At 37.4% G+C, this 17,641-nt stretch overlaps 1 protein-coding gene across 1 annotated transcript; it reads right to left on the bottom strand.

The window, feature by feature from the left end:
• Positions 1-271: 271 nt before the first annotated feature.
• On the bottom strand, positions 272-7,511 carry btg1 (B-cell translocation gene 1, anti-proliferative). The gene is made up of 2 exons (XM_079816856.1): positions 7,125-7,511; positions 272-3,604 (listed from the first exon to the last, which is right to left on the bottom strand). The coding sequence occupies exons 1-2, from the start codon at positions 7,267-7,269 to the stop codon at positions 3,201-3,203; spliced, it is 549 nt and encodes a 182-aa protein (XP_079672982.1). The 5' UTR covers positions 7,270-7,511; the 3' UTR covers positions 272-3,200.
• Between the last annotated feature and the right edge of the window lie 10,130 nt (positions 7,512-17,641).

Raw genomic sequence — 17,641 nt, forward strand, 5'->3', positions numbered from 1 at the left:
CTTTACTGACGTCAACAGACTTCCTTTCTTTGTCCTAATAGAGGAAAAAACACAAAGCAGGTCAGTGACATCAGGGCCTGGTTACTAATAACGTCTGGCATATTTTGTCTAAAATGGCCGAACTAGAACGGGGTATAATCAGCACAAAACAGTCCCATCCCAATGCTATTATACTAAATATTTTCCAAGAAGACACAAAGAATTACCTACTGAAACATGACGAGCAAATACTAGAGTGTTTTGTTAAAGAATAAGACCAGATCCACGGGAAAACATTGCCAAGATAGGAAATCTTTTATTACAGAGAAAAAAACTTTTCTTCCAAAATATAGAAATCTGTACAACTTCCGCACAATCAATTTACATGAACTGTACAAATTTACAGCAGTTCATCACAACATACCCAAGAATGAGGAAAATAATGAACACAAGAGATGTACAGACGGGAAAAATCACAAGATACAGACAGCTTTATCTTGGGTTGCTCAGAATTTTTTCTTTTTTGTTTTAATTTAAAAAAAAAGAAAGAAAAGAAAAGAGGGAAAAAAAAACTAAAACAAGGAAAGTCTATCAGCACAGAGCATGGAAACTGATTTATATATTACCAAAACAACTTTGGTCCTCTCCAACACTCCTAACACAAATGGCTTCGCTTATGAAAGTGGAATTCATGTTAAAATATGAAATACAAAAAGGAACACGTCTACACACAGCAAAATATCAATTATTGGCACTTCCCATATGTATGGTTATGTACTTAGTCTACCATATGTTGTACAATAACAATACATTCTACAAATATGGAACCACCTCAGATGCGAAAGTGGCAATAACGCAAATCACTTCTGAAATGACCAACACAAATCCCAACCGAATCATTCCCTTCTGTTTTTCACATCTTAACATCCATAAGGGTTTCAATGAATGTCTGTGGCCTGAGCTTGGCAATACATTCCAATCGAGACGCTTCGGTCTCAAAGTCACATAACTTCAATGTTTAACCTATTAGTGCATTTCATGTGCTCTTGCCTCAGAGTATACTTGAGTTTAGACCCACAACGATACTTAAAACTTGTGTGCAAACGCTTACCGAACTGAAGTGGAGAACAGAAACGGTTTTCCGATGTTATTTCAGTGGAGGTGGGGGAGGGGGAAGTAGCTTGTAGTAGTTTAAAAGCTGCAGATCTAAAAAGCACTCGAATTGTCTGTTCCAATTTGGTAAAGATCACCAGAATGTGGTTAAAAAGCTTGAAAACGTAAAACCATCGGGGCGAAGGGGGCCGCGTGTCAGATTTCAAAGCATTCAGTGGGGTGGGATGGCGAATTGCATCCGAATATTAGGGTTCGACCCGTGCTTAAAATGTCAGTTTGATTTAAAAGCGGACTTTCCACCCGTCTAAAATAATGGCTGGACCAAAATGAGACAGAAAGGGACGGCAGTGCATTGACAACCCGGCGTTACCCATGGTCCTCTAGGGTCAGAAGTATTATTTAGCACACATAGGACTGATCATCAGCACCCTGTCTCTGCAGTTTAGCGGCTAAGGCAAGAGCAGTTTGTCGCACACATAAACGCACGCAAAGCCTGCAACCCGCGCCAATGTAAACAGAATCAGCCAGAGGCCAGGAGCATCCCGTATTAGCATCTCTTCCCGTCCCGACTCGGCCCTGTACGTAAGGCTCAGTGGGGTTTGGAGTGCGCTTGGTGTGTGTGTGTGTGTGTGTGTGTGTGTGCTGGCATAAAAACTCTCCACCGGGCTGCGAGAAGGGGGCCGGAGAGGATTGTAGCTGCCCTGTTGTGAGGGTCCAACCCCCTCCTTCGCCCAGCCGACAGAGGAAGGTGATATGTTTTGACCGCGCACTCCTAGTTAAGACTGAGACCCGGTGACGCCTGTTTGGAAAGTGCGTCGGGACACCCTCCGTCACAACCGAGCACCACTGGCCCTGCGATTCTGCAAAGGAGATGGGAACATTGGTCCAGTTTTTCAACGCCCTTTCCTGCCGGTCTGTTAGCCATGTACTGGCCGTAAATGAAGTCCTAGAGATGGACAACTAATCTCTAACAGCCTGAATCAGTCAACCGAAAGGATAAAATTGGCAAGAGAGACCAACCTGGGATAGAGATGTCCCTCTCAGCTTTGAAAATATTGCAACCACGTCGTTCTGTGCAGAGCGCAAGCAGAGAAAGCGATTTACGACAACTGAATGAGGAGGTGCGCGATGGAATGCAGCTGGGTCGAAACAAAACGTCATCCCACACAGTCTAAAATGTCAAAGTGCATTCAACGTCCTTTCTAAATCAGGCAGAAAGTAAAGACCTCATCTGCTCCAAGTCAAAAAAAACTAAACAAAAAACAAACTTTGCTACATCTTTCATTTTGGTATGACATGGGGCTTAAATAAATCAAATGTTTTGTCATTGTTGGATTTTTCTTGAGTTTTTTTTTTTTCTCTCTTTTGTTAGAAATTACATTCATCCAGGAGGGAGCCCCTTGAAAAAGCTACAAGCATGAGAACCTTTGCATCACAGTGCCATTGACGGCTAGAGTGGGTAACAGTATGACACAGGTATTCCATCGCGGCAGTGGACAGGATGGAGACGGATTCAAGCCGGTTCACGTCGACCTGAAGCCCAAAAGGGGCTCCGGTTGTGTGCCAGACACTGAGAAAAGAGACAAAAGTACCGCTTTGTGGTCCAAAAAAGTGAGGTTTTTAGAAAAAAAAAAAAAAAAAAAAAAGGAGGCTCGTAGCGGCTACTCAGGTCTGGCACGGCTCCCCGAAGGTCTGGGCTTCAGCTCGACGGCAAACGGAGAGATGATGAAATAGGATTCTGAGCGTAATTCCTAAACATTTTAGAGGGAGTTTATGCGATAACATAAACCGTTAAAGCGAAAGTGCAAAGTCAACATCGACAGACGATGGCAGAAAAAGCCCCCCCAGGACCGCCGTCGTGGGAGTGGGCCAGTCTCTGTGAGCTGGGGGGCCGGGCGATGTTTCAGATCTTCAATAGCTGCCCCAGGGTCAAGCCTCTGGTAGATCCAACACAATAACAGAACAGACAACCAAACGAGTGAAAATTAAACCTACGAGGTTTCCATCACCTGGACGATAGGACACATCCTGTTTTTTTTTCTTCTTCTTCTTCTTCTTCTTCTCCCTTCTCTCTTTTTTATTTCTTAAAAATGATTTCTGTGATCCGTTTAGCTGGACACAGTCATCATGTAGGGTTTAGCGGGGCTGGTACGACCCATAACCAGTAGTTCCTCCTTGCAGCTGATGTGACTGTCCACCATGGGGGATACCTGGGCGACAGAGGAGCTGGGGTTGCCGTTTCCAGTGGTAACGCTGGGGTTTCCGTTGGTGCTTGGGAGGGACTCGTAGAGCACGCAGATTGAGCCGTCCTCTCCGATGCGGTAGGACACCTCAAATGGATCGACCCACAATGTGAGCTCGCTAGGAAGCAGCAGGTAGAGTTGCTGGATGCTCAGGCCAATGCGCTGACCGGCCTGTCCTACCAGAGGGTCCATCTTGTGGTTGATACGTATGCAGCGATAACCAGAACCCTTGTTGGGACGATCTGGGAACCAGTGGTGTTTGTATTGCTCTGTAGGAGAAAGACAGAGGTGGTGGTTATGTATTTTTCCATACATGATAAATAAATTAATAATTAAAAAGGTTTTTGTGTCATTTGTTTGACTGAAATGTTGTGTAAAATTTGTTGTGGAACTTTCAAATTATTTATTCAACTATATGAAATATATATGATGTATATAAAATATTTATTTTATGACGATGCTTATTCAATTATTAGTATTATTGAAGAACACAAATTATTAATTCAACTCAAACTCCGGCCGATAATTTGATACTAATTGTTTTTGTGTTATAAAATGTAAGCTATAATGTACATGAAAGATATTTACTTTGAGATTTTCTATAAAAGAACGTTTTTAAAAAATGTCATTACATTTTAGTGCTATTAAAGAACACTATTAAATTTAAAGCGAGCGCCACATATAATAATTTTAGGTGGAAATGAACATGCATTTTTAAATCTATATTATCAGCCTATAATATTTTGGTAATATTACTAATATTGTTTTTTTTTTGTTTTGTACACTAGACTTCCAAGTGCCAGAACTTCCTTTCAATTCCTGCATTTTAAATAATGAAAAAATATTACTCCTTCATAAACCGTTTTTTAATGCATGTGTTATTCTAGCAACAAAAAGAAACAAATATTACATATATGCAGAAGGACTTACAAATGTTTATATATTTTGAAACAAAAAGAAAATCAACTTGGTTATTCTGGAATAATACTTCTACCCATAATAAATCAAACACTATTTAAAAACACAACTTCTGCAATATGATAGTTTGGCCTTGTTATGCAGCGAATGTAGCTGGAAAAAGATGGCTAGAGTCTAGAAATATGTTTTCCACAGTGTGCAATGATCATTGAACATAGACAAACAACCATAAGCCATCTGTGTTCAAGGCCTACGTGACGGAGAGAGAGAGGGCCGTTTGATTGCTCAATCCCCTTTTGGACTGTGAGTCACAAAGTCTTCAAACACAAGGAGAGCAAAAGGCTGAAGTCCTGGCAGAGCAGCCAGAGGGGGAGGGACCCTCCTCTTAAAGACAAAGTGTCCCTGATTTCATCAAATATCACGCATTCAAATGAATCAGCTCTGCTTTTTGCTAGAAGATGATGTTTTTGTCCATTTCTTTAAAGCTAATTCGATGTATAATATTTGTGAGTATGTTCAGAAGTGACGCTGAACATAAAATGATGACTTCTAATGTGCAAAGTTACAACCTACACAAAGGACTTCAAAAAGAAAAAGACTTCTCGCAATTTAATTTTCTTTCCCTTCTGGCTCAGTGTACTGGGTGACAGGTGGAGAACAGGAGACAGAGGGATGGGTCTCAAGCCTCTTTGTGCGGCTCTGAAATAAGCCAGGCCCCCGCAGGCCACCTGTAGACTTGGGTTAGATAATGCCCCTTGTGTGCTGTCTGTGACGTGCCGTCCCATTCTCCTGAAAGCCTTGTACACAATGATAAATGCAAATCAACCCACCCACTACTCTGGACGGAGCCAAAACCGCCACAATGCTCGTACTGCATGTACAAAATGTTTAACGAAGTGAAAACGTTGCTGGTCAACATGCAGATAACCTTTAGAACGTGTGGTGGCCGTATTAGGAGTTTTATTTGTGAAACAAGGCTTGCTGTAAGGTTGGGAATTAGGACAAAGCCGTGACGAACGTGTATTTAGTGATGTGATTAGCGAACAGGAAGCAGAAACAGATATTCGGATATATCCTACACAACACCTGTGTTTTCAACCTGGCAATCCTTTCTTATACACACATTTTAACTGTGTGGAGAAGGAACTAACCCACTTTTTCTACCCTATGGGGATTATGAGGAGTCTTTGTTCCATTGTGTGGACATATGCTGGGTCGAGACAGCCGAGAAGGGAAGGAAAGAGAAAAACTAAACATTATGAAGTCCTCTGCAACAGTAATATGTGCTGTGAAACTAGCCCCTAAACCCCCTACACTAGCCTCCCTTCCTCCATCGACGGCCATTTTGTCTGACTGGGGCCACAACATCATTTGTTTACCTAAACAGCATTAAGTGCCTGTTCCTAAAACGAGGAAAATAAAACGAGGATGTTGTAATACTAAATAAAAAATATTTATATAAATACACAGCTTACGTTAAACATTTAGAGTTTCACATCTGACTGCTGTGTATTAGTGTATAACCTAAATTAACTTATATTATAGTAATACCATGTTAGTACATTTTATGTTTGATTGCCATTTAAACTGCAAACCACATTTTTTTCTTATTGTATTGTTTTTGTCTTATGAGTTAGAATGAAGGATTAAACAAAATCCTAGTCCATTAAAAAAAAAAAAACAGGAAAAAGATGGATGGGACAAAACAAGGAAAGGACAACAACGTTAAAAGAACAGATATCGTATTTATGGCTAACAATAATAATTAATGTTTACTCTAATTTCGTCTTTACCCCTTTTTTCTTTCATATGATTAAATATCTGTTAGGAAAACTAACATACATTGTAAAGAATTGTAATGTAATTAAAGCTTTCCATTTGAACACAACAGATTACATTGGCTATTCAACTTGTTGCGGTAATTAATGGTACGCCGTATACTTGCATGTTTATAATAACTAAACACAGGCACAGTGTGTGTTATATGCCAGTGTGCAAAAGAGATGAAACATTAACCCTACATTTCATATCTTCAGTCTTGCTGTGCATTACGTAATTTACTGCCAACAGCATATGGCAAGCCATTTCAACTTTTATACCTTAAATCTAGTCTCATTTTATAGATATTTTTCTCATTACTACCCAGTAATTCAAGAACTTTTTCTCAGTTTCACTAGTAAAGTTAACTCGCAAAGATTCTCCATAAAATTTAATGACAAATCTACAGTTTGTAATCAATAACAACTGAATTGACACTTGTTATTGGGATAGTGACTACTAGGATTCAAATATTTATTAAATAAGTAATACTGACTTAATAAATAGATATTACTCACTACTGGAATCATTACGAATGGATATTTACAAATGAAAAGCATAATAACCAATATTTTAGTGCTTAATAGTGAAAATGCTTTCTAGTAATTAAAAAAAGGTTACATAATTTTAACAAAAACCGATATCCATTAGTTAACTATTAAGGAAATAAATGTTAAATCGGCTTGCCACATGACGTCAAACGAAACCAATTCATCCATTTTATGAACAACACAAATAGTTCGTCAATAAACGGTGCTATTAATTACGATATCATACATATTCTCTCTATATATACACACGCGCGCGCGCGTTTATGAACATGTATATCTTTTGTCTTTTTTTAGGTCTGTTTGTGTCGAGCGTTACGGCTGTTTATGTTCGTGCGCAAAGCGCCCGCGCGCTTCCGCCTATGTGGCCAAAGCACATAAATTAACTCGTAAACAAAGAGATCGATGTTTTGCACATTTTTCGCAAACAAACGGTACGTTAATAATAATAAAAATGGGTGGGATATAATGAAGCTCATATCCGTGTGTAAAGACTGATACTTACCTGACAGGATGTCCTGTAGGGACTGGTTGAATGTCTGGAGCTGTCTGTCGTTCACATGTCCTTTAATCCGCAGGAATCTCGACAGAAACCCGACAGCGGCGTTTATCTCTGGCTTCATCGTTCCTCGGGCACAGAGGGTATGCATTGAGAGGCTCCGTGCGCTGTATGGCCAATGCGCTTTTGTTTCCGTTTGCAAAATGATCCTTGTTTTTCGAGTGTTTTAGTTCTCTGATGCCTATGTTGAGCATTTATTTGTCGATGAAGGAAAAACTCGGAGAGTGCTACGTGTTCCAGGACGGTACAGTGCTTCGACTGGGGTTGTTTTGTCCGAATAAACACATAGAGGTAGGCACCACCCTCCTCGGTCACGGTCCTCCAGCAGAGTAGACCGTAATGAAAGCGAGCAGCGCTTATGTAATGCCCCCGCCGCCACCAGCAACAACAGCAACAACAACGAGCCAATCACAACGCTTAGACGAGGTGACGTATGCGCGGAGGAGTGGGTTCATTGCGTCACAGCTCTAGAAATAAACAGAGCATGTGAAAAAAAAGGCTGCATGGAGGCTTTAACCCCTTCCTCTGAACCACAACATAACAGAGACTTTATTTTCATGCACAAAATTGGTATACATACATATAATAACGGCTCAGGCTGTCATTTAAGAGATGCTTTAGCATTCGGTAGTAACTTCCGCAGTGATATTTGGAATTTCCCACTCACTTCAAGGGGAAGACCCAATGGTTAGTGTACTAGTGTCCTTTAAAACTGAAACATTGTACATCCTACACAACCACACGTTTTCTGACCAAACAGTAGGTGTTTTCTGCCTCTAAGAAAAAAATAATAAAGATAATAAAGTCCTATTGTGACAATTACTTCATTTCTTTTTTTTACTCAAGGCTTCAATAGTTATAGATATAGTTATATTATAGCTATAGAACTTCTATAGTTATTGTCTGCACACAAAGCTTACATAGTTACATACATATATGCGTGTGTGCCTTGGACAACATATTTTTGTTATTTTCTACCACTGCGAGAAACGTTCAAAAGGCACGTGTGTGTGAGTGAGTGAGTGAGTGAGAGAGAGAGAGAGAGAGAGAGAAAGAGAGTGAGTGTATATATACATACACACACATAGCCTACATGTGCCTTTTAAAAGTTGATCGTAGTGAGTGATAGAAATTAACAAAAACATGTTGTCTAAGTCATTTACTTTATCTTCAAAGAGCAAAACATATATAATAATAATAATAATAATAAATGTATGGCAGATGTGTGATTAGGTTATGATCCTGTATATTTCCACAGCTTGTTTTCATCCCTGAGAGAAACCTCGACACTAACCTTTTCTCAGAACAGCGGGTTAGGATGTTTGTACGTGGCTTTGCATTTACCCACCAGTGGGAATAAACCACTGAAAGGGGTTTCAAAAGGACGACAAGGAACATTCTGACCTAATTCTGTTGCTTTTTCTGTTGTGGCCAAAGGCAAATCACCTCTGAACTAGTGTGTGCTGACTCAAGGCTCAACCTGACCCGTCCTGCACACCTATCATTCAATTACACTGACATCTTGGTTGTCAGTATTTAGCAAATTACTATTTGTGAAATCGCCTGCAAATCTCTTTGATGCCAATGTCAAAAAATACATGCAAATCCCTTTCTAGTTGGAAGATCTTGAACTAAAATGAATTAGGCTACCGTATGGCTCCAATGAATCAAGAAAGGCTATATTTGAATCACAATATTTTAAAGTAAGACCATGAAACCTTGTTTCACAGTTAATATTAAATAATCCTACTGGGTGTTTCAGAGACGACTCAGGTAAACATGGCAGCCAAGCAGAGCATAGCAGGCCCAGCCGCCTTTCACCGGAACTGGAAAAATCCAGCATGACTGAAAATAATCAAAATTTTAGTGTCAGCGATGAATCACAGCATCACTATGTCTGTCCTTTCTCCACCCATGAGTCAAAGGGGCTCGAAGGGATGAGAGGAATTCGTGCATTTTGCAGGGTTGAGATCAGCTTTCCCCCGTTTCCCTGATTTCAGCGGTGGGGGAACTGACTCTAAATGTAAACGCTGAAACCAGAACAGTGCTATACTTAGTCTTCCATAGCCTATAGTGCATCAAAAGTAACAGTGATACCCCATATTAAACAAACCATTCTGACAATTACTGACCCATTACCGGAATACAGATTCCACACAGACAAGAACAATGACCGTGACAGAGAACAGAAGGAAAGCAAGCTCACTTTTCTCAAGGTGAATGAGACGGACTATGTAAGACAACACCAATATAAAGACAAGCTGTGGATTCACTTGACAGAGACAATGTTTTATTACGCCGTTATTTCTCCGTCCCTCACTCTTGACCTCTCTTTGGAGAATATTGCCTTCATATGTTAGAACTGACGCAATCTTTCCCCTTGACACGGCTGATGGAGTGAGTAAACATGAGAGAGGGATAACATGGGTGAACACTGAAAATAGAACAAAGGAAGAATAGAAATATGCTGAAAAGGACAGAGATAAAACTTTTATCAGTTAACTCAGTGTTAACTCGGGTGTACTTGTAAATTCTAATAATATAAATTAATAATATGTGTTTATAAAATTACAAATTAATATTTATTAATGAATTACCATAATATATTTAACATAACAATTATAAATGAGTAATACTATTTAATATATATATATATATATATATATATATATATATATATATATATATATATATATATATATATATATATATATATATATATATATAAAATATTACATATACACATATATACATATATACTGTATATATGCAGTATATTATCGATTACATTAATTATATATTGTTATTATATTTCTACATAAATAAAATAATACATTAAGTAATATATAATTAATATAGAAATTGAATAGTAGAATATTATAAACTGTGTGTGTGTGTGTGTGTGTGTGTGTGTGTGTGTGTGTGTGTGTGTGTGTGTGTGTGTGTGTGTGTGTGTGTGTGTGTGTGTGTGTGTGTGTGTGTGTGTGTGTGTGTGTGTGTGTGTGTGTGTGTGTGTGTGTGTGTGTGTGTGTGTGTGTGTGTGTGTGTGTGTGTGTGTGTGTGTGTGTGTGTGTGTGTGTGTGTGTGTGGAAGAAAATTACATTCACGGAACATTCTACTATAATGGCATTAAAGTTAACCAGACTGTATGACACACATTACACATACAGTGAATGATTTTCATTGGACAGAGCATGAGTGTGGTGTTTGGGTTGTGTCTCTGAATCATAGACCTGTTAAAGGGTTAGTTCACCCAAAAATGAAAATTCGGTCATTAATTACTCACCCTCATGTCGTTCGAGACCCGTAAGACCTCCGTTCATATTCGGAACACAAATGAAGATATTTTAGTTGAAAGCTGATGGCTGAGAAAGGCTTCAGATAGGCCTCCATTGGCATTCAGTACATTTATACTCCCAAGACCCATAAAAGGCACTTAAAACGTCGTTACAAAGTCCATCTCACCACAGTGGCTCTACAATAATTTTACGATGCGACGACAATAGTTTTTGTGCGCAAAAAAAAAATCTAAATAACACCTTTATCCAAATTGTTATTGTCTTCCGTGTATGCCTTCACGACGCATGCGCGAGAATATGACGTAGCGCCAGCGTATCTGAAGCCTTTCTCTGCCTTTCTCAGCCATCAGCTTTCAACAAAAATATGTTCATTTGTGTTCCGAATATGAACGGAGGTCTTACAGGTGTCGAACGACATGAGGGTGAGTAATTAATGACAGAATTTTCATTTTTGGGTGAACTAACCCTTTAAGAACAAAATACACACTTGGAATAAAAATACCAGTTTTTTTGCACACTATTTGCTACTTCAACTTCGAGGCCTAATATGTACAAACATTTTGATCCACACATAATAATTCACAAAATACTTTGTTTAGAGCAAAATACTTCAAATTAGTTTGATAGCAACATAGATTATTACATGTCTTTATGGCATTAGAGGGCATAAAAATATTACCATCTTTAATATTATGAATTGATATCCTATTAAATTCAATGTGGATGAAAAAAGTTGTAAATATTGTGACGGGAGTCACGTGACCCAAAAAACTGTTATCTCTCAATGCCCCATTTTTATTCATATGAAATAAAATTTAATCTATATTGACTATAAGGTCCATTAACATTGTGTACATTGCTCAAAGTCTTTTTTTAAGGTAAGAAAGGGTTTGGTAAACACTGGAAAAAAAATCTATAGCAAACTCAAGAGGTTATCTCTGCTCTGCAAGTATGTCAGAGGATGCAAAAGTCATAAAATGGAAAGCCAATAAACTGCAAAGACTTCAGCATGGCTTATGAATAAACCGCTGCTGGAAAAAAAGAAAAAATGCCCTTCAGGTATATAAATATTGGTCCCAAAAAAAAACCTCCAAAAACCGTCCATGACTCATCTCCTTCTCTTTCCTCTAGCTCTAATCCAGGAAGTTTGGGAGTGCTCTTTCTAACGGTTGGAAGTCAAAACCCCCAACTGTGTGGTTTGGCCATCACTTCCATACGCAGGACATTCCACTGGAAACTCAACCCCCTTTCAGCTCAAAAGACCTTCACACGCTTCCCATTCATTTCCACAGGCCCTGAAAACAGGCTTTTGAAACACTAACGAACAGGAAGCGACATTCAGGAACAAATATTGTTCTTTCTAAAACCGCATTAATGTGTATTGGCCCTTGATAACCTCCAAACTGAACAAACAAACTTACAGGCCTCTGTCTATTAATAGGGGCGCTAATCTGTGCTCCCCACACTCCGTATCTGACCATATCTCCCCCAGTCGCCAGGCTGGTATGACTTTATTTTTAGAGGTGAGAGAGAAGAGGAGCCCTATCCAGAATATCCTCATGAGCCCCCGACTTCATCAGATACTCAGGGATAAGATATTGTGTAACTTTGCTGAGACATAAAGCTGAGCTTAGCGTCCTCAACCACTTTTCATTATGCTGAAATAATATATACAGTTGCAAGAAAAAGTATGTGGAACCCCTTGCAGAATCTGTGAAAATGTGAATAATTTGAATGAAATAAGAGGGATCATACAAAATGCATGTTATTTTTTATTTATTTAGTACTGTCCTGAATAAGATATTTTACATCAAAGATGTTTACATATAGTCCACAAGACCAAAAAATAGCTGAATTTAATCAAATTTGTTCAAAAGTTTATTAACCATTTATTCTTAATACTATGTGGTTACCTGGATAATCCATGGCTGGTTTTTTGTTTGTTTTGTGATGGTTGTCCTGAGTAGTTGAACTGACCAACGTTCTTCAGAAAAATCCTCCAGGTCCCGAAAATTCTTTAGTTTTCCAGCATCTTTTGCATATTTGAACCCTTTCCAGCAGGGACTGTATGATTTTGAGATCTTTTCACAATGAGGACAATTGAGGGATGCTCCAGAAGGAAACACAATGTATTAAGAGCTTGGGGGGGAGGGGTTTAGGGGGGTGAAAACTTTTTGAATTTGAAGATCAAGGTAAATTGTACTTAATTCGTCTTCCGGGAAACATGCAAGTATCTTTTGTTGCTTCCGAAGGGCAGTACTACATGAAAATAAAAACATCTGGACATCTGCATTGTGTTTCCTTCTGGAGCATCAGTGAATGTTTGAACCTTTTTTAATAGTTGTGTTTGAGTCCCTCAATTGTCCTCAGTGTGAAAAGATGGATCTCAAAATCATACAGTCACTGCTGGAGAGGGTTCAAATATGCAAAAGATGCTGGAAAACTGAAGAATTTGCAGGACCTGGAGGATTTTTCTGAAGAACGTTGGTCAGTTTAACTGCTCAGGACAAGGAACTCATGAACAACCATCACAAAACAAAAAAACAGCCGTGGTAATGAGCCGTGGTATTAAGAATCAAGGGTTCATAAACTTTTGAAATTTAGTATGTAAACATCTTTTATGTAAAATATCTTATTCAGCACAGTACTAAATAAAAAATCTTGCATTTTGTATGATCCCTCTTATTTTGTTATTATTCACATTTTCTGCAAGGGGTTCACATACTTTTTCTTGCAACTGAATATTTTTATATATGTAAATAGGCTAAAAAAAATATATAACATTTCTAATATATAATCTATATACACATGTACACACATGGAATATTTTTATATATGAAATATATAAATGTATTAAATATTACATATAAAATATACATATAAGTAAAATAAAATATAATAATACTAATATATAATCTATATACACATGTACACACATGGAATATTTTTATATATGAAATATATAAATGTATTAAATATTACATATAAAATATACATATAAGTAAAATAAAATATAATAATACTAATATATAATCTATATACACATGTACACACATGGAATATTTTTATATATGAAATATATAAATGTATTAAATATTACATATAAAATATACATATAAGTAAAATAAAATATAATAATACTAATATATAATCTATATACACATGTACACACATGGAATATTTTTATACATGAAATATATAAATGTATTAAATATTACATATAAAATATACATATAAGTACAATAAAATATAATAATACTAATAATCTAAATATAAATGTATATATGGTGTGTGTATATATATATATATAAATGGTGTAATATATTTACTTTTTATTAATACATTTATATGTTTTATGATTTATAAACTTTTTATACACATTTAATTAAAAACAATTCTAATTTAAATTATATTATATGTAATGTAATAATAGTAATGTACAATTTGTTTATACAGTTACTTTTTTACTATAATTTAAAAATGTAAACATTTTTATAAAAATAAAAAAATATCACTGACAAAATAAGAAGCCCCTTTTGTTAAAGACTTTCAATGATGAGATCAACACCCTCTTCAACAGAGTTGTCAGATGTTTTTTTAAACCAAAATCTGCTACACCAGGCCATAAACTCGTTCTAATTAAATTACGAAGACAATTTAGCGAGAATCCCACAAGCATGCAGAGGGTTTGAGAAATATCACAGCAGCAAAATGGGCTGTATTTAAGCGGTTTCGCCTTAAATGAGGCGTAGCAGACCAGGGCTGATCCAGATCTATGAAGTCATGGAACATATCTGACTGTGGGTGGAATGTTACGGGCTTAGGCTTGAATCGCTTCAGCTGCTTCTGCTACATATGCTGTGGATGTTATTTTAATCTCTACTGTAATCACCAAATATCACACACGTCATCTTCATATCAGAATGATACAACCTTGTCCACCCTGCTCTTCAGTGTGAGTGTATCTGTGTCCTTGCTGTTTTGCCAACCAAGTACCATGTGTGTTTTGTGTGTGCATGTGAGGGCACGCTCAAGAGCTCATATCTTCCAGGTTTTCCTCTCAGCTGTGGGCTGTTGCACACTTTCACCACCCTGTGAGTCACGTCCGGTAGCGGGTCTGTGGGTCTGTGTTTTAACACGAGCTTGAAAACTCCTGTTACTCTCTCTCCTGTCACTAAATTCGTAAATAGAATTCTATACTACTTTTTTCTGTCAATGCTAATGTGTGTGTAAAGGAAGGAGATATATATGAACTCAAACACTCAAATGTTTCCAATTTTATCTAGTTGAATGCCTGAAGTTATAGTTATATTTCTCTAGAGCTATGAAAGAATATGACTATTACAATTTTCCAATTACAACCTATTACAAATAAATAAACAAATAAATGTACAAAAAAATTATAAATAAAATATAAATAATACATTTATAATTATTATTATTATTATAATTAAAGGATTAGTTCACTTCAAAATGAAAATTTCCTGATATTTAACTCACCCCCATCTCATACAAGATGTTCATGTCTTTCTTTCTTCAGTCGAAAAGAAATTACGTTTTTTTGAGGAAAACATTCCAGGATTTTTCTCGTCATCATAGCCTTCCATGGCAACCAAAATGTTGAAGGTCCAAATCAATGCAGTTTCAAAGCGCTTCGAAGAGGAATAGGGTCTTATCTAGCGAAACGATTGGTCATTTTCCTAATTTAAAAAAAAAATGAGTTTACTTAAAGGGATAGTTCGCCCAGAAATGAAAATTTTGTTCCAAACCTGTATGAGTTTCTTTGTTCCACTGAACACAAAAGAAGATATTTTGAAGAATGTTTGTAACAAAGCAGACAGAGCAACCATTGACTACCATAGTATTTTTTCCCTACTGTAGTCAATGGTTGCTCTATCTGCTTGGTTACAAACATTCTTCAAAATATCTTCTTTTGTGTTCAGCAGAACAAAGAAACGGAAAAAGGTCATGGTCGACGTAGGCGGAAGTACCGCCCCAAGCGAAAGTGCGAGGACTAATAAAAACACCTTTTACAAAAAACTAAATTTTCAACTTCAAAATTGTCAGACATTGTAGCTTTACCTTTTTTTCGCTAAAGTGCGTTTGTATTAGTCTTCGCATGTGCGCTTTGTAAAGATGGGGGCGGTACTTCTGCCTACGTCTAGCGTGACCTTTACAACGTGATTGCGCATTCTTTAGCACGTTGCAGAGCAGCACAAGATGAGCAATTTAGGTTAAAAAGTATATTCGTTTTTTATTTATTTTTTTAAAGGTGTCATGAACTGGCTTTTTAAAAAAATTATACTGTTGTCTGGGGTCAACTTATGACGTTTGTGTGGTTTTTACATTCAAAAACATCATAATGAATAAGTAATAGGCTATTTTCTGCCATGGTTTTGAGTCTCTCTGAAAAACGCTCGGTTTTGATGGGCGTGCCGCACTGAAGACCTGGAAGTAAACGCCCACGGCTAGGATTGGATAAGATTTGCATATTTAATGAGCTTCTGCTCCCTCAGTAAATGTGGGGATTGTTTTGAAAGCGTCTGGGGAAACGCTCACAGTACTCTCGAAATGCCTTTATCAAACAAAAAAATTTATTGGAATGTTATTTTTGTATTTTGGCCCGCCCGATCGGTGAATAACCACGACCCGAACACACACACACGAAAGGAAAGGTATTGCACTATTTAAGATCACGAATTAACCAATAACACCTTCTCCAGCCTGTGACAGCGTGCTAAGGTATGTAATCAATAGATATCAAACGATCTGAAATACATGTTTTACTCACATAAGTGTGTTGCACCATTCCTGTTGGATCCAATATAGAACGCACAGCATTGTGTTTTAATCTCAATATGTCTGCAAATCCAGTCTCGACATGTATCTTGTTTACAATCGATTCTGCGGTGAAATGAAGCGTACAAACGCGCAATGTCTTTTGCACGTGAGCTGCTCGGAAGCGCGATTCGTTTAGCTCCATGAGTCGGTGGGCGGGCTTGAGGTGGCGGTTCTGCATCCTATTACGTCAGTGGTCGACATATTCTGAGCTCTCTCGTTTTCTGGGCCTGGTGTCAATAAAAGCTTTTCTTTGACTAACAAGGACGTTTTCAGCACTAAAACTTACAGGATATTCTTCTATCACGATTAACTTTTATAAATCAAAGGCTCAAGGGAAAGTTGATTTCTCAATTTATCATTCCTTTAAATGACCAATCGTTTCGCTAGATAAGACCCTATTCCTTGTCTAGGATCACGCAGAGCGTCTGAAGCCCTTCGAAGCGAACTGAAACCGCATTGATTTGGACCTTCAACATTTTGGTTGCCATGGAAGGCTATGATGGGGAGAAAAATCCTGAAATGTTTTCCTCAAAAAAAACATCTTGGATGAGATTGGGGTGAGTAAAATATAAGGAAATGTTAATGTTTAAGTGAACTAATCCTTTAATAACATACAAATAAGTTTCCAGAGCTATGAAAGAGCAACCTCTGACCATTAAAATGTTCATATCAGCCACAAGGTTGATTAATTTTGTTTAAATAAAATAAAAATTCAAGATGAAATAAAATACAATAAATAAATGTACATAATAATTGTATGTTAATAACATGAATAATATGTTATATTACATTATATAATACAACATTAGTAATACATAAAAATATAAACGTTTAAAGTATGGCTTTTAAGCCAGATAATTAGGATATATCACACATTTTACAACACACAAAACATTACAGTGACCATCACACCACAAAGCAACGTTATATCAACGCAAGCAGCTCTGGCCACACTGATCTCAGGCATGTCTCAGGCTACGAGTGGCAAACAGATGACACAGCTCCTGAGGACTTAAAAGGGTGTGTGTGTGTGTGTGTGTGAGTGAAAGATGACAGACAGCCAACAGTGAGTCATTCTATAACCAGCTCAGCAGCTGTTGCCTTATCAGATAAGGTAGAAACCCATCACACATGCACAAGATACACACATACACTCCAAAACAATACCAGTTTACAACATGCTATAAACGCTACTTTGTTAAAACACATACCATTTTATTTCCTGGTACACACCTAAATATATGAAGACCTTTTTTTAAAACATAGTTTAGAGATGATGTATAGAGAACTTATCCTCCTTCCACAATCACTAAATTCAAAGTA

This window comes from Gobio gobio (genome assembly GCF_949357685.1).
Source record: "Gobio gobio genome assembly, chromosome: 5".
NCBI lineage: Eukaryota > Metazoa > Chordata > Actinopteri > Cypriniformes > Gobionidae > Gobio > Gobio gobio.